Source organism: Rattus norvegicus, chromosome 13 (assembly GCF_021556685.1).
Source record: "Rattus norvegicus strain SHRSP/BbbUtx chromosome 13, alternate assembly SHRSP_T2T, whole genome shotgun sequence".
Lineage (NCBI taxonomy): Eukaryota > Metazoa > Chordata > Mammalia > Rodentia > Muridae > Rattus > Rattus norvegicus.
This window is the reverse complement of record NC_141546.1, coordinates 86,365,735-86,391,179: the sequence shown is the minus strand read 5'-3', so window position 1 is coordinate 86,391,179 and position 25,445 is coordinate 86,365,735. Positions and strand designations below refer to the sequence as shown.

Sequence of the window (25,445 nt, the reverse complement as noted above, 5' to 3'; positions counted from 1 at the left end):
TACGGTAAGGGGGGAGCCTGAGAATTTGGTGGGAAAATGGATTCCAGTGAGGACCCTGGCTGAGTTCTTCCTGTTCTCACTACCAATCATAGAAAGAGCTAGGTTCCTCCCCGGGAGCCCACCTGTATGTAAAGACAGTCAGAGGTGAGACTATCCTTCCGGCTCCATCTTGACGTCTTCCTGGGTTAGTTTCTCCCTCAGTTGTAGAATCAGCATAAATGTTAAAGGGTTAGGCATCAAGAATCTCCGCTGCCGCTGCCGGGGCTGGGGATTTAGCTCAGTGGTAGAGCGCTCACCTAGGAAGTGCAAGGCCCTGGGTTCGGTCCCCAGCTCCGGAAAAAAAAAAAGAACAAAAAAAAAAAAAAAAGAATCTCCGCTGCCGCTGATAACTAGCAAGGTCAGGAGGCTCAGTCTATAGGCCATACGGAAAGGGTAGAAGAATAAGGACTGGCATCTAACCTACCTGGCCAGTGTTTCCCTCCCTGCACCCAGGTTTACATACTCACTGGGGTCTTCTCTGGGGAAATTCCTGGAGAAGTCCTACTGGGTGCTCCCTCAGGTTCTCATCAGTTACTAAGGCCTTGCGACTGTGCCCAGGGGTTCTACACTGAGGTGTGGTTCTACGATATGGCTGAAAGGAAGATGCCTAGCCGTTCCTGGATAAGTCAGGTGGTGGCTCCATTCAGCAGAGAGGAAAGGACAAAAACCCTAAAAGGAAAACAAGTGAAAACAGAGACAGATGCAAACTATCAGAAAAACAAGTTACACTGGGAAGAAAAAGAAAAGAAAGTAAGCAGGTGTTCCGATCCAGGACGGGTGGGAGGCTGAGGCATTTTTCCCCCCCAGTGGAAGGGAAGGAAGCCCTCTGGAGTGCCTGTATTCTGTATGGGAGGCACAAACTCGTGAGCAGATCCTGTCTCAAAATATTTTTCTGCTGGGCAGTTCTGGTGCAAGCCTTTAGTCCCAGCATTCAGGAGGCAGAGGCAGGCAGATCTCTGTGATTTTGAGGCCAGCTTGGTCTACACAGCTAGTTTCAGGACAGCCAGAGCCACATATAAACAACAACAACAACAACAACAACAACAACAGTAATAATTTTCAAGGGCTGGCACAGGCCAGGAATGGGGGCACATTCTCTAATCTTAGCGAAGGTAGGAAAATACTGTACGTTCAAGGCCACCCTGGTCTACACAATGAGTTCCCAGCCAGTTACAGTGCAAGAATCTCTGGTGGTGAGAGGTAGTTTCTAGCAATGGAGAAGCAGAGTTCTGGTCTAGGACCTAGAGTCTATTCCTAGTATTTTAAAAAATAAGCTAAAAAAAATTAACCTTAACTCTTTTTTTAAAAGACATATTTATTTATTATATATAAGTACACTGTAGCTGTCTTCAGACATACCAGAAGAGAGCGTCAGATCTCACTACAGATGGTTGTGAGCCACCATGTGGTTGCTGGGATTTGAACTCAGAACCTCTGGAAAAGTAGTCAGTGCTCTTAACCATTGAGCCATCTTTCTAGCCCTTAACTCTTTATTCTTAAATAAGTGCTAAGGAAACTAATCTCTTTATCTCTTATGATTAGTGTGTAAATAAGCACTGATATCTGGTGGTTAATAGTGCTGTTGAGCTGCAGGGAATCAAGTAAAAGGACTTATTGCTAGAGCTCCTTTCTCTGGCAAGTCAGTCAGGAGCCCCTCTCTGATCAGGTGAGAGGCTTGGAACTCTTTGTCTCTTTTTGAACCAGAGAGAAAAGAAAGGAAAGAAGTCATTCACACAGGCAGCACACACACAGAGTGAAGTGAAAAATAGCTACACCACCTTCCTTTATTGCTTTCACCCTTTTTATAGGTTAAAATGTTCTCTATGTAAGAATTACCTCATAGATAAAATTGTTAAAAGGGGAGTTACAGAAGTGTATCACTAACAAGTTCAAAGCAGTGTTTCACACTGTAAGCTCATTATAAGTTCTAAGCAACAGTTTTTACATGGCCTTACCTTATCACGCTGCACACCTGTGCCTTCATCCTCGGACCGGAATGTTTTTCCCTGAACACAAATTTGTTCTAAGCCTATTTCTTTTCTTTTTTTTTTTTTAGTGTAATTATGAAGGCTCATTGTATTTTTTTTAAAAAAAGATTTATTTTGTTTATATAAACACCAGAAAAGGGCTTTGGATCCCATTAGAGATGGTTGTTGAACCACTATGTGGTTGCTGGGAATTGAACTCAGGACCTCTGGAAGAGCTGTCAGTTCTCTTAACCTCTGAGCCATCTCTCCAGCCCCTCATTGTATTTCTTATTATGCAACCTTTACTTACTATTATAAGGAGTGAGCACATGCTAGTCTTGATTGTAAGTTTATTATAAAGCCATCTCTTAAAGCTGTCTTCCTAAACTTATTTGAATCAGATCAGGAATTCTATAAAATCATTAATTCACCTAAGCAGCATTAATTCATGAAAATTCATTTTCATGTTGACCTGCAGGAAATTTGCCCAGTAGGGTAGAGTGATGCCCAGGGATCGTTAGATTATGTAGTAGTGATAGAAGAAGCATATCAATAGCAAGAAACAATCCTGGGATGAAGTCTTTTGGGGTCTTGCTTGTTACAACTCACCCATCACAGACCATGCAAACACAAACACATAAACAAAACAAACAAAAACAAAAAATGGTGGGGCATCTCCAGGAGAGTCATCTGCTAGCCTTTAGTCTATCCTAGATGGCTCCTGACAAGTCTGCCTGGGGTACTTAGCAATACCCTGTGTCAAAAAAGAAAAGAATGTGAGAGTAAGGCAAGGAGAAAATAAGAAAAAGCATCGTGAAGATTCAACTCAAGACATAGTTTGGGGGTTAGGACAAAGATATCTCGGATTGGGATGCATAGACCACTTCGGATGCCATTGTCAGGCATAAAGTAAATACCATACAAATGCAGATTGGCTGGCTTGTGCCCGCTGCCTCCTACCAGCGTTTTTATGTCTTTATGTCTTCTTTCCTGCTTTCCTCCAAGATATAGACTTGGTTCAGAATAATTGGGAGAAGCGGGAGTTCTAGGCATCCCCTCTCTCAGGTCTTTGGTTATTATTGGGTGGAAATGAAGGAGGCATAGACTGTGTATCCAGGTAAGATGCAAAGGAGGCAGCATTGGAGTCCAGCTAGGAGAAAAAGAAAGAAAGCAGAGAGAAACTGGAAAGGACCCTGACAGGAGTAGTTCCTATTCATCATAAGGAGAGGCAGAAAACAAGACCTGCTCAGCCAAAGACAGGCAAAAGCAAGGGCCTAAAATGGTTAGCAGACCAATGAGGTTGAAGCAAAATGATCCTCCTCTTGTCAGCACCTTGTCTAACCTACAATCAGACCTGTGTCCAGTTGTTGGGAAGTGAGCCAGTGAGAAGCCTTGTGGAGATTAACTTTTATCTACAGATATAAGAATTTGTGAGATACAAGAATTTGTGAGGGGGGAGACTTTGTTTTTGTTGGGGTTGTTATTTAATTTTTAAAGTTAAAAATTAAAGATGGTTGGCTTTGATCTGGGCAGCCTAGACTAGCCAATCTCCTGCATCAGGGTCCCAAGTGGTGAAATCAAAGGTGCCATGTATTCATGTTCACGCATGCCTGCATGTGCATGTGGAAGCCAGAGGACAACCTCAGCTATCGTTTCTCCGGTTTATCCACTTAGCATTTTGAGACAGGGTCTCTCAGTGACCTGGAGCTCACCTAACAGACTAGGGCAGGTGGCCACCAAGCCCTAGGGATCCATGTCTCTTCCATGCCAGCACTGGGAGCCTCATCGAGCTGGAGATAGAGCTCAGGTCCAGGGACTTGCATCCCTGAGATGACACCTGAGCCTTCGATGCATGTTTATTTTTTATTTAATTTATTTTATGTGCATAGGACCAAGGGTGTCAGATTCCCTGGAACTAGAGTTATGGACAGTTGGGAGCTACTGTGCTGGGTATCAAACTCAGAACCTCTGGAAGAGCAGCCAGCGCTCTTCACCGCTGAAGGCATCTCTCCAGCGCCTGGTGTTTATTTAGAAGAGAATCTTACCATAACCTTGGAAAACGGAGGATCTTACTTGTCAGAGACAGGAAAAGATGGTTGGACGATCTTTTCAAAGACACAAAGTTATTGTTGGATCTCTGCTTAACATACAGGTGGGGACAGGCCTGGTGGGCAGGCCTGCAATCTTAGCTACTCAACGCAGGAGGTTGAAGCAAACAAAAGCTGTCTAAGCAGAGCTACAAAATGAGTTCAAGGCCATCCTGGGTAACGAACTTATCAAGACAAAAAAAGGAGAGTGGCGTGGAGATACAGGGCCGTAGTCCAGTGTCACCTGGCACATGGTCTAGGCTCAGTTCTTTACTCCATGCCTGTGTATACCCTCCCCGCGGAGTTCTCTCTCAAGATCTAATTGGGATCAGGAGGAAAAAGGCCCAGTGTGCTCCAGGTCTTCAGAATCACATGACCAAAGCCCAGCCGGGGGACAGAGATCCTGTTTCCGTTCCACCCCAGCTGGGGCTACGAGTAGAAATCCGTATTTCCTCCTACAGCAGAAACCATTTAGCCTGCCTTGATCCGGACCTCTTCGTTCTACACTGAGTCTTGTGAGGACAGAGTTAGGCCTTCAGTAACCCAGCCTGAATAAAAGGAAGAGAGCAGGGAGGGGCAGGAGTCGGTGTCTCTCTCTCCTCCCCATCTCATCTCCACCCACCTTCTAAGGCTGGGCAGCTTCTGCCCAGGATCTTATCAGGGGAAACTCCCTGCCCTCAATGCTGAGTTCCCCGGTGCCTGCGTTTAATGTGTTACATTATTTTAATGAGGCAAGATAAAACGATTATTCTTCCTAGGACTAAGTAGTGAAAAGTTGTCCAAGATATGCCTAACCTATTTTTGCTCTCCCACATCATCCACCCTAATTCATCTTTCTCACCACCACCTTTCTTTCCTGTCGCTTCTCTCACTGCGACTGGACTCTACTGCCCTCCAGTGGCCAAAGCAGAGAGAACTCTCCTACCCAATCAGCGTCCTCAAGGAATTTTACCACTAACCGATTCATAAAAGGGAACGCTGAGGAAGTAAGTCTACTCAAATCTCTGAATCCCAAGCAACTTAGTTCACGTTCATTCCCTCAACTTCTGGCTTGTGACTTGTTTCCTTCCTATCTCATCCCTAAAGAAGATTCCACGTAGGAAACCCTGCAGCGAAAAAGAAAGAAAAAGACACGGTCTCCATCCATCCTACTCCCAACACCTGCCTCAAGTGTCAAAATCACAGGCTAGTTAGCCGCTACTGGGTTCTTCTAATGAACTGTACTTCTAGCCTTTTGGAGCCCAAATCTTATAGGATCTTTACTGGCTTCCCCACATCTCGTCGCCTTGACATCACTGTAAGATCGCGGTAACTAACCAGGTCTCTTGTTTCCAAGGTAACAGGCGCTTTGCGACCTTCAGTTTGCAGCGGTCGCACTGCAGTCCCTGCAGTGGTTGCTGGGAGACGACGGTGGAGAGAAGAGGTGGTTTGAGTAAGGACCTGGGCTGGTATTGGAGGGGAAGCTAGCCCATGCCTGGAGGAAGTGCTGGGCCTCGCGTGAAGGAGTGCGACCCGAAGCAACAGAGCTGCTCTCCCCTCCCTTTGGCCTATGGCTGGGGTGCAGTCTCACGGTCGAGCAAGAGGCTCGACTTGGACCTGGAGGCCAGTGGCGCGAGATGCGCTTTTGGCTCGTGCCTTCCATTCATGCACAGAACTGGAAGGACGGTTCTATCTGGTAGGGGGTCTCCTAGAAGGTGGTGCAAGAGTGCCCAGCAACGACACTGTGATCTTTGACCCAGCTAGGGGCCAAGCGGTGCGACTGCTAGCCCGAGGAGGTCCCCTTCGCAGCCACCACGATGCGGCACTGGTGGGAGGACGTTGGCTCTGCGTGGTGGGTGGCTGGGACGGGTCACGTCGCTTATCCACGGTGGCTGCGCTGGACACTTCGAGTGGAGTGTGGGAAGTATGGACCGCGAAGCCTGCCAACTGCCCTCCTGCTGGCCTCAGCAGCCACACCTGCACCCGAATCTCAGACCGAGAGTTTCGGGTATCTGGCAGAGAGGGTGGTACCCGCACTCAGCGACGCTACGGTAGCATCTACACGTTAAAGTTGGACCACAGCACCCGAACTTATTGGTACTGCGACTTTGCCCCCAAACGTTCGTTTGTTTTCTCTATACTCTAGAAAAACAAAACCGAAACAAACTTACTTGTTATCTATAGCACATTCCACTTTGGTATTTACATTTTCCAAGACAGCTTAACTCTATCTGCCCCAAGCCTGATTTTCTCTTTCACTAGGGCTTTCTGGCAAAGAACACTATTTGTATCTTTTCAGAAAACCAAACTCAGGCCCGAATTTCTGTGTACCAACAGCTACAAAGAAGAAGGCTGCCACACAGCCTCACGGTCAGGTCACTGTGCTGCCTTGCTGCCAACTGCAGGACCCCACCCGGGCCATCAGCTTTTGCTCTTTGGGGGTTGCAACTCAGTTGGACCAGAAGTAGCAGGGCAATGGAGCCCTGGGAAAATTAAGGTATCAGCTACTTAGGTAAATCAGGAAAGGCCTGAAACTCCAATAAGCAAACCGTTCAGACAAATCCTTCTTGCTTTTCTCCCCAAAGGAGGAAGCGCCGGTTGCGCCTCGGTTGACGGAACAGCTTGCAAACCTTGTGAGCAGTGGGCAGGGGTTGCAGCAAGGACCGCAGAGCCTGCGGCATCATTCCTGTTCCGTGGTGGGGCCCTTCGCCGTACTATTTGGTGGAGAAACTCTGACCAGAGCTCGAGACACGATCTGCAATGATCTCTACATCTATGATACCCGTGAGAGCCAAACCAACATTTGAAAGGGAGAACTTAAACATTATAAAACGGGACTGCTGGGATAGAAAGAGGAAAAACCAGTTGGCAAGAGCTAAAGAAATGCAGTCCAGTTGTGGTGGTGCATGTTGCTGGGGGGGGGAGGGTAAGGTTGGGGGGGGGGGCCGGGGCGGAGGGACGGGTCGCTGAGAGGACAGCTCAGTGAGTTCCAGGACAGCCAGAGCTATATAGACAAACCTTGTCTCAAAAACAAAAAACAAGACAAACAACAACAACAAAAACTCAAGAAATGCTCAAGAAAAACTCAAGACGGAGAACCAAAAAGATATTCCGGCCTTCAAAGGCTAAGGTTCATAACCAAACCACCAAACAAAATACACAGAGCCAGATAAGGTAACTCTGATTTCCACCTCAGCACTTCAGAGGTGGAGGTCTGAGGATCTCTGAGTTCAAAGCCAGCCTGGTCTGTATAGTGAATTCCAGGCCATCCTGGGCTACACAGAGAAACCTTGTTATGGAAAACAAAACAAAAATCGAGCCAGGCATAGTGGTTTACACACCTTTAATTCCAGCACTTGGGAGGCAGAGGCAGGTGGCTCTCTGGGAGTTTTTGAGGTCAGTCAGCCTGGTCTAGAGTGTGAGACTGGCAGGGTGACAGAGTGAGACCACTTTTCAAAAAGAAAACGAAATACAACAGACACAATGTAAGTAGAGTATTAAACATTTGAGAAGGCCAACAAAGCAAATGGGGAAGTAACAGGCATGCATACTGGATAGTGTTGGAGCAGAGTAATTACCCGTGCCTCAGTAACCACCCTCTGCTCTCAACCCAACAGGCAAGTCTCCACCTCTGTGGTTCCACTTCCCCTGTACGGACCGTGGACTGAAGCGCGTGGGCCACCGTACTTGCCTTTGGAACGACCAGCTTTATTTGGTTGGGGGTTTTGGTGAGGACGGCAGGACAGCTAGCCCACAGGTTTGCACACTGGAGTTCTTCACCTGAAGAACAGCAGGAAGGCACTCGGCCAAGCCTCTGGTGGCGAACCTACAAAGCATCCTCACCACAGCTACTGCCCCACTTCAGACACTCATTAAATTCAATCTGAGTCAACGTTTTGTCTCTGAATCCTTTTAAGAGATTTATGTAAGTGCTCTATCTGCATGTACACCTTCGTGCCAAAAGAGGGCATCAGACCCCGTTAGAGCTGGTTGGGGGCCACCATGTGGTTGTTAGGGATAACAAAATGGATGTCCTCTGGATGAGTAGACAGAGCTCTTCCGCTAGGCCAGCTCTCTAGCCCTCTGAATCCTTTTTAGAAGAGCACTAAATAAGCAGATGTCTTTATTTGCAAGGGAAAGGCAAACTGTGGCTCCTTTCTGACAGTGTGAGCCATTAACCTGGTAGAAAGAACAAAACCAAGTTATCTTTCTGTTTTGTTTGAGGCAGGGTCTCACTATATAGCCTTGGATGACTGCGGACTCGCTTTGTACACTGGGCTGGCCTGGAACTCAGAGATCTGCCTCCTGTTGTGTCCCCAGCACTAAGATATGTCTGCCACCATGCCCAGCTGTATGCTGTCAGTGTAGCCCTAAGTAAGAGAGTTTCAGGCTACAGTTAAGTATTTGACCAAAACATTTAATTAACAACAACAAAAAAATTACAATAGCAGAAAAATAATAATAACAATAAAAAGAAATTAGAAGTGGGAATCAGGGTAAAATAGAATGCAGAGGCCTTAGTCCCTAAGAGACCAGCACCCCTGCTGAGCTGGACTTAGCCCCAGCTCCTTCTGAGTTTTCCTTGGCTGCTGGCTTCTCATCTTCTCCCATAAGACGAATGTTGTGCTTTTCCCGGAATTCATTGAGTTCTTTTCCCTTTGCCTGAAGCTGCTGTGACAGTGTCTCAATGATCTTTTGTATCTAAAAGGCAAAGAAAAGAGGATACAGAAGGATTGCAGGTCTCCCTCCTCTGACCTGGAATGTGCTATGGTTAGAGGCAGTGAAACAACACATTTAAGCTCACCTTTTAGCCCAGCATCAGCAAAGCCCAGACTCTCAAGTGAATTCTCAAACACAGTGAGTGGCTTATAAAAGGGAACATCTGGGCTACTTGCTTTCACTATTCTTTGATAATGTTATAAAAGTATATAATTATTCTTCTCAAACTTAACCCCACTCTTACCCACTGGCCACCAACACAACCCATCTCAAAATCATATTTCTGTTTTGTTTTGTGACCCATGGGTCTAACCAGGGCACCCTTGTGGGCTAGCCACAGGAGCAGCTTGCCAGGGGATACATCACTTAAGACAATGACTGCCCCATCTCTAGCAACCTTCAGTCCTCAGTGGCTCCCCAGGGAGGGTGGGTTGCTTGTTTTTTAAATATTTATTTATTATATATTATGATTACACTGTCACTATCTTCAGACACACCAGAAGAGGGTATCAGATCTCATTTCAGATGGTTGTGAGCCACCATGTGGTTGCTGGGATTTGAACTCAGGACCTCGGGAAGAGCAGTCGGTGCTCTTAATCACTGAGCCATCTCTCCAGCCCAGGGTTGCTTGTTTTTTAAAGAGCATTTATGATGCTATCGTTCCTTCTTTTAGGTCACATTCTTTTTTTATTGATTGTTTTATAGTTAGCCTAGGCAGGCTTCAAACCCAAGATTCTCCTGCCTCATCATCTCAGCAAGTTAATCACCAATGTATGACATCCCAGTCAGGACTCTTTCTTCCTTTGAAATGTCACTTATGGTTTCTTCAAGGGTTTGGCTCCACGGATCCAGAGATATCCTAAGAAGTTACAGTTTAAATTGGTTCTTGGATGGAGGCATAGCCCAATGATAGAGTATTTAGCCTGCTGTGCATAAGGCCCTGGGTTTGATGCCCAACACTGCTAAACAAGTTCTTCAGGTGACTCTGACTCAGGGATCCAGACTATATTGTAAGAAACTGCTCTACCCATTCCCCTCCCAACTCAACCACATCAAAGGGCCCATGGAAAGGGGCCACAGCCAACAACTCCTCACTTCAGGAGTTGGACTTTTGACTTATAAAGGACATAGCATATAGCCAACAGACATAATATACTGTCAACATGAATTTCTGCCTGGACTTTCTTTCCTCGCATTCCCTAAATCCCTGGCCACCCATATTTAACCTCTTGATTGCCCGAATGCCACCTCAGGGATCTGTGCTCACCTGCTCCTTGTTACCCTCCAAGGCAGGCAGCACCTCCTTGACCGTCCGCTCTACCAGCACACCGCCAACCATGCGGTAGCACTTGCGGGTCTCATCCACTTCCTTCAGCGTATCGATCACCAGGCTAGGTAGGGTAGGAGAGCAAGACAAGACCTCAGAATAGTCCTGCTCCCCTGCAAGCCTCCCTCCAATACTGTCTCTCTGCGGCATTCTTACCTATGCTCATTCAGTTCCATCTCCAGCTCAGCTGCTTTGGAGGCCAAGCCCCTCTGTTCCTGCCGAAGGCGATTAAAGCCAGCAATTACCTAAGAGAGAAATGAGCCAGTGAAAACCAGAAAGCAGAGGCAGCCCCCGGGAGGACAAGTCACAGAGGCGCAGTAGTGGATGGATACCTATCTTGGGAAAGTTGTAGAATACGTCTGCATGCCTCTATGTATGAGATATTTACTAGGCACAAGGGGGCGATTTAACAATAGACTTGGATGGGAGAGATGGGGGAGGGGAGGAGCTGCTGGAATACCTAGAGAGACTTGCCAGTAAAGAGTCTGTCACAGCTTTTTTATGCCTCCCCCCAACTTATTAATTTTTACTACATGTTGATGAGTGCTATTATACCTGGAAGTATGTATATATGTGCACGCTGTGTGTGCCTAGTGCCCAGAGGCCGGAAGAAGGCATCAGATTTCCTGAAGCTGGAATAGTGAGTGGTCGTGAGCCACCCTGTGTGTGCTGGAAATTGAGCCTGGGTCCTAGGCAAAATCTTTTAACCATTTTTCTCTTAAGTTCTTTTAGCCACTGAGCTGCTTGCCAGTTTGCCACCCCCAGCCCGGATTTTTTTTTAATTATATGGATAACTGTGTGTTTGTGCAAACGAGTGCAGTTCTCAGAGACCAGAAGAGGGTGATGGAGTCACGGGCCGGATATGGGTGCTAGAAATCAAACCTGGGTCTTCTAGAAGAGCAGTGTATACTTTTTTTTTTTTTTAAGAATTATTTAATTATATATATATGAGTACCCTGTAGCTGTCTTCAGACACACCAGGAGAAGGCATTGGATCCCATTACAGACGGTTGTGAGCCCCCATGTGGTTGCTGGGAACTGATCTCAGTGCTCTTAACCTCTGAGCCATCATTCCAGCCCCACAGTGTGAACTTTTATATGCCTAATCATCGAGTCATCATCTCTGAAGTCTGTTGTTGTAAAAATATAAAACAATAAAAAGGTATAGGTGTCTTTTACCTCACTAGGTCCTGCACTGTGGTGCCCCAAGATATCTGCTAGATATCTTGCGGAAACACATCCCAGCCACACACTCTCCTATACTCAAACCCTCACATAAAAGAACACACAATGCAATAATCTTGGATCCAATTGATAAGATATAATTGCCCACTTAAACATACAAAGCCCGGTACCATCCATCCCTTAGGAACATTAATAACAACCTGTAAATACACAGAGCAGACTCTTAACATCACCTGCCATGGCTTCTCACCCTCTCCTCTCTCCTCCTTTCTCTTCCAGTCTCCTCCTCTTCCTTCAAACTTCTCTCCCGCCCATCCTTCCTTCTCCTCCAATGACAGGCCTCCTTCTATCTTGTACCTGCCCCTCACCTGTACTTTACAAATTCAATGGGGAGAAGGTTCTGGTGTAGTCACCTGATTCCTGAGTAAGTGACTAGGCAGCTGTCCTTGGGGCAGTGGAATTAGCATCAAAATACAGATAACTCCAGGGAAAACCACAACAGAAGTCCTTGTTTTTGTTTTTGTTTTTTTTTTTTTAAAGATTTCAGGATGTTTATATTTATGTGTGTGCCTGTGTGTATATAAACATATGGAGATCAGAAGAGGGTGTCGGTTTCACCCGGAGCTTCATTCACAGGCGGCTGTGAGCTGCTGGGTACGGGTGTTGAACTCCAGAGAGGACAATCTGAGTTCCCAGGATGGTGATCAGGTTAGGGCACACTTGTGCATCGAGTGCCTTCCCCGTCAAGCCACGCAAGCTTGGTAGAATAAGCTCAGGGCTGGAGGAACCCTCAGTGAGAATGGCCTCAGTGTGCAAGAGGCACCAGGGTCAAAGTCCCAGCCGCACACCAAAGACAAATCTAGAAAGAATGTCTTGTGCCTGTACAGATGTAGCACCTGTCAGTAAAAATCTGATGGCCTGTAAGTTAGGCAAGAAACGGGAGACGGGACAGTCAGGAGGAGAAAGGATTCTGGGATAGAGCCAGGCCTGGGAGATTCCCCTGGGGAGAGGTGAGAAGACGGATGCACAGTACCTGAGCACAGGTGACCAGCCACTTGGCAGAATACAAGTTAAAATAAAGGGGTCATTTTAAGTTATGACCTAGTCAGAGAAGAGCCTAGCTGCATGACCAAGGTATTGTATATACATTTTGAGTCTGAATCTTATTTCTGGGAGCATGGGGCTTGGAGGAAGAGCCAGGCAAATCAAGTATTTACTAATAGCACCCCACGCTGGGTGCCAAAATGTAAAAATTAACTGGAGCTTCTACCTCACCTTTGATCACTCAGTTCCCTTTAAAACACACACACACACACACACACACACACACACACACACACACACACACACACACACACAACCTTCATCTTTACAATTACCCTTAACAGCACTAGAGCGGAGCACTTACCAACCCTCTATACTATTTTGTCTACTTCCCTGTCACTAACCCTGAGATATGACCTGCCATGTTCTGCCCTTCCTACTCCAATTGGCTGGCCCTCAGGGACATCTTCTCATGATCTACCTTCCCTATGTTGTCCTCCTCCTTCCTCTTCTCTCCTCTTGTGGTCTCTGCCTCAAGCTTGGGAACCAAAGCCCCGCCTACCTCTCTTCTGCCCAGGCAGTAGGCATCTTTATTCAACCAGACATTTTATATTAAGGCACAAGGTTACACAGCATCATTTGGTGCACGTGAGGATGTCCTCATCCCTGTGGGCAACTAGACCTTGGGGGCCGGTATTTAGCATTGCAATACATAGCAACAGAGGGAACCTGGACAGTCTCGTGTAAACAGGAATAGACTAGTCTCTTTACCCTATTAAATCATACTGTATGTAAATATCCCCACTGAAATAGTCCCATTTAATTAATATTATGTATTCTTTCCTAAATCAACATCATCTCTTATGACGACATAGAGCTCTTTACATTCTTATTTACATGTACAAGGTCTTTCAAAAACTTATTTTTATACACAAAGATCTTTCCCCTAAGATTTATTTTTATGTGCCTTACCTGCATGTGTATGTCCACTATGTGCACGCCTGAGGACCAAAGAGGCCAGAAGAAGGCATTAGATCCCCCAAAGTATGAGCTACCCTTTGTGTACTGAGCTGGAAATTGAACCCAGGTCCTCTAGAAGATCTTAACCACTGAGCCATTTCTCTAGCCCCAGATTTCTTTTTAAGCATGACATAGAATTTGTTCCCCATTGATAAAAATATTGGGAGAGGTGTTTGTTTATGTGTGTGCACAGTTTTTTATTTGTTTTGAGGCAGGATCTCTGAATACAGATTGCCAGTCTAGCTTTGAACCTGAGATTGTAGAGACCTCCCCACTCCCCGCTTCTAGAAATTTCACAAAAACTTATGACTGGGCTCAGGGATGTAGGCTCAGAGTATTTACATTTGGGCTAACACAAGGCTCAATGTGTGGGACTCCTTTATCTTGGTCATCCTGACAAACCCCTAGAAACAGTAACCAGAGGGTTTTTTTACTGCCTTGTCTGATCACTTTTTCTTTGATCTAAGAATTGATCCTATTCTCTGCAAGTACCCAGAATGGTATAAAAGCTGATTGGGAAAAAATAAACTCACTTCAGCCTCAGCACTGGCAGGAGTCATGTTATAATGTTGTCTAGTTGTCTTTTTCTTTTTAATCCTCCCTCCCTCCCTTGAGACTTCCTGCCTCTGTCCCAAGAATACAACCAAAATTCCATATCACATTGAAAATCCGTAAGACCTGGTCCAGTTTACTCCCCACACAGGCCTTCTCTCATCTTAGCTGTCTTTTTTTTTTTTTTTAATTTTATGTATATGAGTACACTACAGCTGTCTTCAGACACACCAAAAGAGACCACCAGATCTCATTATAGATGGTTGCAAGCCACCATGTGGTTGCTGGGAATTGAACTCAGGACCTCTGGAAGAGCAGCCAATGCTCTTAACCTCTGAACCATCTCTCCAGCCCCCCCTTAGCTGTCTTCTTATGTCACCTTTTGCTGTCTTCTTATGCCACTGGTAGTGTCCCGGACATTATGTAAACTCTCTACTCCTCCTGGTGAGCTTTTACAAACTTCCCTCACTCCTTATTTCTCTGCCGAAAACTAAATTCTCTTTTCTGGTTTCAAATCAAATTCTCTTGCAAAGCTGTATTTGTTGGGATGACCAACAAGAAATTTTTTTCTATAATCTGATACTAAGCCAAAGAAATTATAAAAACCTGCCCTGCTTGTTTCTGTATAATCTAGCTCCATTACCCGCCAGGAGAAACCCTAAAGGCACCCACGGAAATGAAAGCTGGCCGATGTGTTTCATTTTTCAGAGTTTGAAAAGTTACACTATGTACATTATACACTGATGCCTACTGAGGGTCCCAGTGAGCTTCCTTCTGCCTTGAGTTCTGGGAAGGCATTCTGTAATTCCACATGTAGAAGTGATGGCTATCCTAATGACATCTTTACAGATGAAAGCTTATAATGCTTTGGCTTATGTCCACTGAAATTAAACAAACAAAACACATTACAGGTGTGCCCTCCAGTCCTACGGTCAAGCACTGTGGAAAGATCTAACAGCACTTTAAAGGAGATGTTCATAAAACACAAGGGATGCGAGACCTCCCAGAGATAGGTTACGTAACGCTCTATTAACTTTAGACTGTTTAAATGCCAGTGAGACAGGTAGCAATGCTGAAAAACACTGGCTCTTAGAATGGGCTGCTGGATTAAATCAGCCTGTACACTTTAAGAATATATAAACCTCAGTGTCAGAGTCAGGAAATATGCTCTGTTGAGGAAGAGGCTACACCTTTATCTTCACAGGAAAAGAAAGAAATGCTGTGGATTTCTTCAACGTTAATAAAGATTAAATCTGACCATCAGAGACTTCCTGAAAATCTTGGCTGCTGACACGGAAGAAGAGACCCAAAAGGACAGCAAAGCAGGTGGTGCAAATGCTGACCTCCTACCCAGGGACAGCTGGGAGATTGAGGAGACATGGAGCTCTCTGCAGTAGACAATGACTCTTTGGCTACCTGGTCCTCGTGACTTATTACATGCCATTTTCTCATATGGCATAGATGGGGATTAACACCCAAGTGCAGTTTGGTTATTCAATCCAAACTGACTTACACATGCCTTTCACCTACTCAAACACAAAGCAGAGAATCATTATTAGTTGATTTGTGCATACCACATACTTCATATATACATATAAAAATGTCCCTACAATGTTACTATTAAGTTTGTGTTCTTCAGAACAAAACAACCAGACACCAGTGCAATCAAAGTATCTAGCCCCAGGTGATCCAGACTCAGACAGCCTCAGCTGCCGTCTCCTCAAAAATCTGCATCCAGGACAGTTTCAAAGTGGCTAGCCTCAATTGGTGTAGCCTCACAGACTGCCTCAGTGAGGCTTGCACCTTCCTGGACAGTAAATGAAACAGCCAGGTTTCTCAGGAATTGGCTAGCATTCCAATTTTCTTAGAGTCCCCAAAGACACCATCCATTGCCTGCAGACATCAGGAAGCCCTCCCTCAATCCTGAGAGGCGGAGTGGGTGGTACTGGTGTTCGGTGGGTTGTGGATGTTTGTTGTCCTTTAGGAGGTTGGTGGTTGGTTGTTAATGGTTACGACCAGGGAAGAAACAAAGAGAAGGAGGGTGGATTCAGGGATCCCCGCCCCCTACCTCTCTCCTATCTAATGTTGGGGGGTGAATCGGGTGGGGGGATGATGAAAGAGAAAAGAAGGGTGGATTATGTATCTCCCTTTAGACTAAGGAAGCAGTAAGTCTCAAATATTTTAGGTTGTATGGATCTGTCGTCTTCCGGTCTCTACGGGTATCAGGCACTAATGCTAGGTTCAGTTCCCACACCCCAGCTCATAGCCATCTGTAACTCCAGTCCTAAGGTCTCTTCTGGACTATGCAGACACCAAACAAACAAGTGTTATGCATATATGCAGACAAAACACATATACATAAAATACAAATTAAAAATAAATATTTTTAAGGGGGAGAGGAATGGAGAGATGGTTCAGTTAAGGACACTTGTTGCTCTTGCAGAGGACTAAGGTTCAGTTCCCATCACCTACATGGTGACTTACAACCATGTGTAACTCCAGTTCAAAGGATCCAACCCCCAACTCTTGCTTCTAACCTCTGATGGCACCAGGGTACATAACTCATACATTCAAGGAAGTAAATTGTTTAAAAAAAAAAAAAGCTTTTCAAAAAGGAACCCAAGGGACACATTGTCCTTTTTTTTTTTTTTTTTTTTCTTTTTCTTTTTTTCAGAGCTGGGGACTGAACCCAGGGCCTTGCACTTGCTAGGCAAGCGCTCTACCACTGAGCCAAATCCCCAACCCTCACATTGTCCTTTTTAGTTAAATTTATGAACTAGCACTTAGGAGGCAGAGGCAGACAGATCTATGTGAGTTCAAAGCTAGCCTGATCCACACAGAGTGAGTTCCAGGACAGCCAGGGCTATAAGCAGAGAAACCCCATCTCAAACAACAACAAAAATTATGAGGTTAGGGGCACACAGGTGGACACACATGTCAGAAGACAACTTGTGGAACTCAATTTTATCCTTCCATCCTATGGTTCTTTCTGACTGAATGCAGCTTGTCAGGTCTGGCAACAAACACCTGTTCTCACCCACATCACCTTTCCCAAAAAAACGTTCTTCGGCTGTGTTACAGGCCATTACTTAATTGAATACTGAGAGAACAGAAGGTGAGAATTCTGCCTGAATACATCCAAAGTGCACTGAGAGAGAGAGAGAGAGAGAGAGAGAGAGAGAGAGAGAGAGAGAGAGAGAGAGACACTGCCTCATTAACTGCCTCTTTCCCTTTCAGCATCCGTCGTCTGTCCCTCCCCTGGTTTCTACTGTTTCTGAGACAAAGGCTCAGGTGCTTGAGCTAGCCTACTACGGACATATATGGAAAAGACGACCTGAACTCCTGCTCCTCCCATCTCCACTTCCCGAGTCCTGGGTTCACTGGTCTCAGTGCCCTCTAACTGTTCTTGATCTTACCACTCTATTACAGAAGGGTACTCATCCCTTCTCTTCAAACTGAGAACCAGACTATACCCATTGCCTCTAACTTACTTTACATTTCCTTCTGATTTCTCTGTGGTATTAGTATTGCTCACCAAACTATCCTCCCGAAGATCTTGAATCGCCTCCTGTATAACCAACTGCATAATCCAATTGTTTTTTCTCAAGGCATACATATGGTGGCTTAAAACAGCCTGTAACTCCAGTTCCAGAGGATCTGATATGATACCCTCTTCTGGGTACCAGGAATACATGTGGTACACTACATACTTGTAGGCACTCACTCACAAGACAAAATACTCTGCCTTTAGCTGTTCACTGCTACATGACTAAGCTACTTGTCTTCTTTTCCTTTTTTTTTTTTTTTTCAGAGCTGGGGACCGAACCCAGGGCCTTGCGCTCGCTAGGCAAGCACTCTACCGCTGAGCTAAAACCCCAACCCCTTCTTTTCCTTTTTGTTCCTATAAAATATAAACAATACACAATAGGACAGTTTCTTATTGAGTACTACTGGTACTTACGCTGGTAATCTTGTACATTTTACAGTACTCAGCAACATCCCTGCATTCTACCCAATAAAAACCAAACACACTTTGGGCGCTACCAACTGTTTCCTAGGGACAAGTCACTAGGCTGAGAACCAACACCACGAGACGGCAGAAAGGCTGAGATCTACTCCTCTTTTTCAAAGTCCTTGCCCCCTCATTTCTATGGTGGGAATATGATTAAAGAGTGTGTTCATACTATTTCTTTATTTTATTATCTACACTATTTCTATAGTTTTTGAACCCAAGCCTTCACCCAAACTAACAATTATCAGTTACATGAGATTTAAAACTTTTTTTTTTTCAGGCCAGGTAATTGCTCTTGCTGCCTAAGCCTGATGACTAGAATTACATTTCCAGAATCCATGTAAAGTTGGGAAGAGAGAACCAGTTTTGAGCCAGCATGATGGCTTAGGAGGAACAGGCACTCGCTGCTAAGCCTGACAACCTAAGTTTAATCAGCAGGAGCCACATGGTAGGAGGAAAGGCATTATCCTCTGGCTGCCACACCAGTGCTGTGGCCTGTACAAACATGCAACCATACACAATAAAAGTATGTTAAAACATTGGAACAGAGTAAGAAACAGGGCACTGCAAGGAAAGCACCAAACCAAGTCAGTCCAAGCCTTCCAAGCCAACGAGGAATCCTATACACAGAGGACAAAGACACACAAGGAAGAATAAATTTCAAGATAGGAACAGAAGAACTAAGGAAGACTATCATTCCTAAAATAGAGACTGCTGGTATATGCCTGAAATCCCAGCATCTGGGAAGTTGAACCAGAGGGATCAGGAGCTCAAGGTCAGCCCTAATTACATTGTGAGTTCAAAGCCAGACTGGGGTCTATAAGCAACAGGCAGGCAGAGGTGAAGAGAGGGAGAGGGAGAGGGAGAGGGAGAGGGAGAGCGAGCATGAGTGAGTGCACGTGCACACACACACATTCACACAGACACACACCATGGCCAACACAGTCCAAAACCTCAAATAGGAAGAATGAAGAAAACAAACCAACAATAATTCAATCAACCAGAAACACATTCAACAAAATCACAGTAATTAACAAACCCCTATCAATAACCCTAAATGTAAGTAGTCTTAACACTCTAATTAAAACACCAAAGGCCCATGCCTTTAATCACAGCATCTGGGAAGCAGAGACAGGTAGATCTTTGTGAATTCAAGGCCACTCTGGTCTATCTAGTCAGCTCAAAGACAGGTAGAGATACATAGTAAGACCTTGTATCAAGAACTTAAAAAAAAAGAAAGACCAGATGACCAGATTATAAAACAAGATCCAAATCTGTCGTTTTCAAGAAACATACCACCCAGCTTAAAGACAGAATTCATAATCAAAAGAAAATAAGAGATGGCTCAGCAGGTAAGAACGCTGGCTGCTCTTCCAGAACTCAGGTTCAGTTTCAGCACCCACATGGCAACTCACCTGTTGGGGGTTACTCGAGTGCTGCTATGTATTCAAATGCTAAACTCTGTACCCCAAGATCTCATTGCCCCAGGACAAGCAATCCCCATTACATCAGCTTCTGCTATGCAAACATTACCCCCCAATTTAAAAGCATTGGTTAAATAAATGCGGCTACAACCAATTACCGGGAAGAACAGAGAGAAGTGGAGCTTGAGTCCCAGGGCTGGGGTCACAGGTAGGGACCACAACGGAGAAGGAGAAATGAGAAAGAAGGGGAAGGAGGACAGAGAGAACAGAAGGTCTCCATTAGTCATGATGGACCAGCAGCATGTGCCAGGACAAAATGCCTCCCCAGAACACCAGAACACCAACTACTGGAGCAGAAATGACCCAGGAAGAGTTCAAAAGCAAGTATCTGAGGTCCACAGCTGGGGAAGAAGCAATCCAACCATTAGAAAAGTAGATGAGGGCTAATCCCCAGTACCTGCCAAAGCCAAAATAAAAAGTCACAGTTTGAGTCCCTCTCATCTGTGAGTGAGGTAGGGATAAGAATGACCCCCTTTTTTACTCACATCTCTCTGTAACTCCAGTTCTGGAGTTTCTAACATACAGACATACATGCAGGCAAAACACCAATATTCATGAAATAAAAATAATAAAAATAAACTTTAAAAAAAGAAAAGAGGGGCTGGAGAGATGGCTCAGCGGTTAAGAGCACTGTCTGCTCTTCCACAGGTCCTGAGTTCAATTCCCAGCAACCACATGGTGGCTCACAGCCATCTGTAATGGGATCTGATGTCCTCTTCTGGTGTGTATGAAGACAGCTACAGTGTACTCACATACATAAAATAAATAAATAGGTCTTTAAAAAAAAAAAAAAAAAAAAAAAAAAGAAAAGAAGTGGGGCTGGAGAGATGGCTCAGCGGTTAAGAGCGCTGACTGCTCTTCCAGAGGTCCTGAGTTCAAATCCCAGCAACCACATGGTGGCTCACAACCATCCGTAACAGGATCTGATGCCCTCTTCTGGTGTGTCTGAAGACAGAGACAGTGTATTCACATCTATAAAATAAATAAAAATAAATCTTTAAAAAAAAAAGAAAGAAAGAAAGGAAGGAAGGAAGGAAGGAAGGAAGGAAGGAAGGAAGGAAGGAAGGAAATAGAGCCTGAAATCTAATACAATTCACAGGCTGTCTATGTACAAAGTGGAAATAGGTCAAGACAGTGGCCAGTAAGATGGCTCAACTGGTAAGGGGACTTTGCAGCCAATCTTGGCTACCTGAGTTTGATCCCAGGATGGACAAGGTGGAAGAAGAGAACAGCTGCTGCAAATTGTCCTTTGGCCACCACATGAGCATTGTGGCATTTCCACAAACACAAAATAAATAAATGCAAACCTGTTTCCCTCCCTTCCCAACCTGCCCCCCCCCAAAGAGGTTTACCAAGCAAGTGCACAAATTAGCACTGACAGAGAAAGCTGAGTGTTACTATTTACCATACAATGACAAAAAACGTTCCGAAGGCATTTTGGAGACCCTGGCTGTCTTTCCAATCATGGAACCAAAAGCTAGGGTCTTAAGGGCAGAAAGAACTCACAGCCCAGTATACCTAGCCTCTGCTCCTCACATCCCAGCATGCTCCATTATTTATTCAAGTACAGCTTGTACTGCAGCTGGAGAAAGCATTACTAGCAGTAACCTGTGGTAGTATCTATGCCTCGTGGTGCTAATTCTGGAGGCATGCAGAATGCAAGAGCTGTGGAGAAATGGCTTCCTCTACCAAAACTTCACAAGATGCACTGGACTGTGGGAGGTTAAACAGGGGTGCAAGGAAAACCCTGATGTAGGAATGGGAGCTGTCGGGGAATCCTCACTGGAACAAGCCCTAGGCCAGGCAGCCACCATGATCTCTAATAGTACAGCAACTGTCAGTGGACAGTGCCTAACCGGGCAAGCTGCAGGCACTGGTATGCCCCCAGCCCAAGTGCATGAAGCATGGACTGTGCCCTGTGGAGCTGTCTAGTATTTTAGAGGCCCAATTCCTGCCCCAGAGTTTCCAAATGCCATATATAGGGATAATTTATCATAGAACGGTAAGACCATGCCTGCCCTCTCGGAATTCAGACTTAAGGCTTTAACAGTAAAGCCTCCTCCTGGCTTTACTTCTCTCCTTTAGAACGGGAATGTCTACCCTCTGCCTGCCTCTGCATTACATGATGAACGTGCATATGCTACTCTCATTGCACAGGCTCACAACTGACCCTGGAATTTTGAGTTAGTACTGGAACAATGTAAGACTCTGGGGACTACTGGGACAGAATGATTGTATTTTACATTATAAGGTCATGAGTTTGGAGGGTAAGGGGTATAAAGCAGTGTTTGAGTAGGCTCTGTCCTCTTCGAAACACCTGTTGAACTTTGACAAGTGACAGGAATTTTCTTGTCTTTTTGAGATTCACACTGGCCTCAAATATGCTATTTAGTTGAGGATGAACTTGAACTCCTTTTTTCTTTTTTTTTTTTTTTTTTTTTTTTTTTCCCGGAGCTGGGGACTGAACCCAGGGCCTTGCGGTTGCTAGGCAAGCGCTCTACCACTGAGCTAAATCCCCAACCCCGAACTTGAACTCCTAATCCTGCCTCTCTACCTCTCCCCCAAATACAGGGGATCTCTTACAGGCGTGTACATCACAATCTACTTTGCAGCAGGGCTTTTCAGTTGTTTAGTTCATTATTATATGTGTGTACATAATGTTTATGTGTCTCGATTTGGGGGAGCTAAAGAGATGGCTCAGCAGCACTTGTGGCTCTGCACCTACATGGAAACCCATAACTATCACTGTCTCTAACTCCAGAGGATCCAATGCTCTGACCCCCACAGTCCAAGGTCACCAGGCACGCATGTGGGTGGCTGGCTGGCACATGCGCACACATGCACACGCACACATGCACGCGCACACGCGCACATGCACGCGCACACGCGCGCGCACTCACTCCTCCAAGTGCTGTGGTACACCTGGGAGATCAAAGCAGGAAGAATGCCACAAGCCCTAGACTAGCATGGTCTACATAGCAAGTTCCAGGCTAGCCAGGGCTACAGAGGGAGATCCTCTCTCAGATAAAACAGCAGCAAACCAATAAACAATAAATAGAAATAGGATAAACCGAAAATAAAACAAGGGCCTAGTAGAAAGTATGACCTGCTCCTATCTTCCTTGTGAAAGTCACATCAGGCTTGAATTTGTATCAGTGACAAACACTTAAATTGGGAAGAAAAGTTCCACAGGTAAAGAACCAAAGAACCAGAGTTTGAGAACTTGGGGGGTGGGGGAGGTATGGTATTGAGGCATGAACTGCCTGGCAATGGAATGCTAGGGAACTTAAATTCTGAGGCTTGTTATCCAAGTGCTGGGGAAGAGAGGGTCAATGGACTCTCTGGCCAGCCATCCTAGCCTGGCTGGTGAGTTCTAGGCCACATGAAAAAAACTTGTGTCAAAGAACAACAAGGCTGACTGTGTCTTCTTCAAGTCTTGCAATACAGCTCTTTTAAATCTTCCAGCATTTCCAAGGCCGGGCAGTTCATGGCTCAAGGCTTATGAACACATTTCTTCTAACGAAAAAAAAAAAATCCTCACATTGACTAACTTTCCTCAGCCTTTAGAATTAAGCTGAAGAATCCTCTAGAAAATAAAAACAAATTAGCATTTAGAAAGATTGTTCAGATCATGTGCATGTATGTATGTGTTTGTGTGAGATGAGGTGCTCAAGTGCAGAAGCCATCTCTCCACCCCTAACTAGCATTTAGTCAACACACTCTGTAGTCTCTGTTTTTTAGTCATGGTGATGGGGGGGGAGGGTGTCGAATGAATTTTCTTGCCTAGTACACTAAATAGTTATGAAATGGGAAGTACATGTTTTCACAGATAGAGGAGGGTAAAAAGTAAGAAGAGAAATCATGTGCAGAAGTTTTTGGTGTAAGGACTGGAGCAATGGCTCGGTGGAAGAACTGTTACTTCTATAGCAGAAGGCCTGGGTTTGGTTCTCAAGACCCACATGGTAGCTAATAAGCAGTTATCAGGGGCTTGGACCCCTCTTCTGGCCTCCAATGGCTCCTGCACAGGTGTGGTACATGCACACACTCAGACATGCAAATATACATAACATATTTTTGAAGTCTCGTTGTTTCATTTTTATTTGCCATTCTGTCTGTCTTGTTTGTTTTTGAGATTGTGTTTCACTCTGTAACCTAGGCTAGCCTGGAACTGAGAGGGTAACCCATTGGGATTATGGGTATGAGCCATCACACTTGGCTGTGTCCAAATTTAAGATAAAGTCTATTTCACTTACCTGTTTCTCTGTGTTAAGCAAAGTATAACACAAGACAGACTCTCAAAAGCTTTACTTTTTTTCTTTCCCACTGTCAAGGTGCCTCTTCCATCCCCAGAATGTCACTTCTCTTTGAATACTTACTTTCCGACTCATAGTAGAACTGTAAACCCCACTTCAACAGACGATGCTCTCCAACAGTATGGGTTTTAAACTATTTCTGCTGATACTTTTTTTTAAAGATGTATTTATTTATTATATATAAGTACACTGTAGCTATCCTCAGACACACCAGAAGGCATCAGATCTCATTACAGATGGTTGGGAGTCACCATGTGGTTTCTGGGATTTGAACCCAGGACCCATGGAAGAGCAGTCAGTGCTCTTAACGGCTGAGCCACCACTCCAGTCCCTATGCTGATACTTTTACCTGCAGTGATTGCTCAACAAGCAACTGACAAATATATGATTAAAATAGCTCTTCAATCCCAACCCTGGACCTCCATACCAGGTGAGAACAGACACCCACCCAGACCCCACACCTCAAGGCTTTCCCATTTAACCCACCAAACTACACCCCTAGCTTCAACTATTTTCATTTCGATTGTGTGTTCTTCTTCTTCTTTTTTTTTTTTTTTTTTGGTTCTTTTTTTCGGAGCTGGGGACCGAACCCAGGGCCTTGCGCTTCCTAGGCAAGCGCTCTACCACTGAGCTAAACTAAATCCCCAACCCCAATTGTGTGTTCTTCTAATATCAATTAAACACTAGTCCCAAGACTAACAAAACATGGTCCCTATACCACAAAGGGCTTTCTGATTAATTCGTCAGATGTATCCCGATGTTATGAAGAGCAGAATCACACCTGCATTAGAAAATGGTTTCTAGCCTCTTCTGAAAACTTAAGTCTCTGCAGAAGGGAGCATAGAGAGTGAGCTGGACCATGTCTCAAAAAACGAAAACAACCCGAGCCAGGAATAGTAGTCCCAGATAATCCCAGTATTTGGGAGGCAGAAACAAGCGAATCTCTGTGAGTTCCAGGCCAGCTTGGTCTACATAGTGAATTCCAGAAAAGCAAGGCTACATAGAGCGACCCAGCCCGACCCTATAGCAACCCTCATCCCCACCCCAAGACAAAACAAAAACAAAACAAAACAAGAAAATAACTAAGCCACAGTCTCCTTAGTCCAAATAGTTACTGAACACTAAACTGGTCAGAGTCTGAGTCACGTGGCTCTGCAGCGTGTTTGTGATGGTGAACACGGTTTTGGAGTCAAAGACTAAATAACCCACTCACTGACTAAGAACAGCCTGGGATTCGTTACTAGATGACACTTCAAACACCATATTCTCTTTAGGGTACCTCGTAGAGGGGGAGACGACGATCCATGTCCTTAGGGACCTGGACAACCCTCCCAGATCCTGCATCTAAGAGCTTTCTCTCTCGACTACCCACCCACACCCCGGGCGTGCCTCTCACCTACCTACCCCACCTACTCACGCCCTAGAAAGGATTGTGATCACCCCCAAAAACGCCCTCTCCCCTGTGCGTGACCACGGAGAACGTGGGAAGGACTAAAGGCCCCTCTGAATCACAAGTCCTTTTCCTTGCACGAACTCGACACCGACCCAGGTGCCTTCTACGCTCGCGGTTCCTCACCTGTTCCGCCGACACCGCCCCCTTCCCCGTGCCACTCCCGCCGCTCTTGCCCACACGACCGCTGCTGTCCGCCATCTTCCCCACCTGCAAGCTTTCCGGCCTGCGCACTCCCACTGCGTCACATCCGCTCTAGTGGTTACC

At 45.3% G+C, this 25,445-nt stretch overlaps 2 protein-coding genes across 4 annotated transcripts; one reads left to right on the top strand and one right to left on the bottom strand.

Annotated features, from left to right (window-relative positions):
* The first annotated feature begins 3,893 nt into the window (after nucleotides 1-3,893).
* Nucleotides 3,894-8,208, top strand: Klhdc9 (kelch domain containing 9). Of its 2 annotated transcripts, none has more exons than XM_087581268.1 (4): nucleotides 3,894-5,390; nucleotides 6,372-6,569; nucleotides 6,658-6,856; nucleotides 7,690-7,964. In XM_087581268.1, exons 1-4 carry the CDS (start codon nucleotides 5,307-5,309, stop codon nucleotides 7,854-7,856), a joined length of 648 nt encoding a protein of 215 aa, XP_087437394.1. In that variant the 5' UTR covers nucleotides 3,894-5,306; the 3' UTR covers nucleotides 7,857-7,964. The 2 variants fall into 2 exon arrangements, with proteins under 2 accessions (XP_087437394.1, NP_001101820.1); NM_001108350.2 differs by lacking the exon at nucleotides 3,894-5,390 and adding an exon at nucleotides 5,559-6,169 and having other exon boundaries at nucleotides 6,410-6,569; nucleotides 7,690-8,208.
* Pfdn2 (prefoldin subunit 2) lies at nucleotides 8,204-25,419 on the bottom strand. Of its 2 annotated transcripts, none has more exons than NM_001109476.1 (4): nucleotides 25,305-25,389; nucleotides 10,275-10,363; nucleotides 10,059-10,182; nucleotides 8,204-8,773 (listed from the first exon to the last, which is right to left on the bottom strand). In NM_001109476.1, exons 1-4 carry the CDS (start codon nucleotides 25,377-25,379, stop codon nucleotides 8,597-8,599), a joined length of 465 nt encoding a protein of 154 aa, NP_001102946.1. In that variant the 5' UTR covers nucleotides 25,380-25,389; the 3' UTR covers nucleotides 8,204-8,596. The 2 variants fall into 2 exon arrangements, with proteins under 2 accessions (NP_001102946.1, XP_087437780.1); XM_087581654.1 differs by having other exon boundaries at nucleotides 8,469-8,773; nucleotides 25,389-25,419.
* Nucleotides 25,420-25,445: the final 26 nt, after the last annotated feature.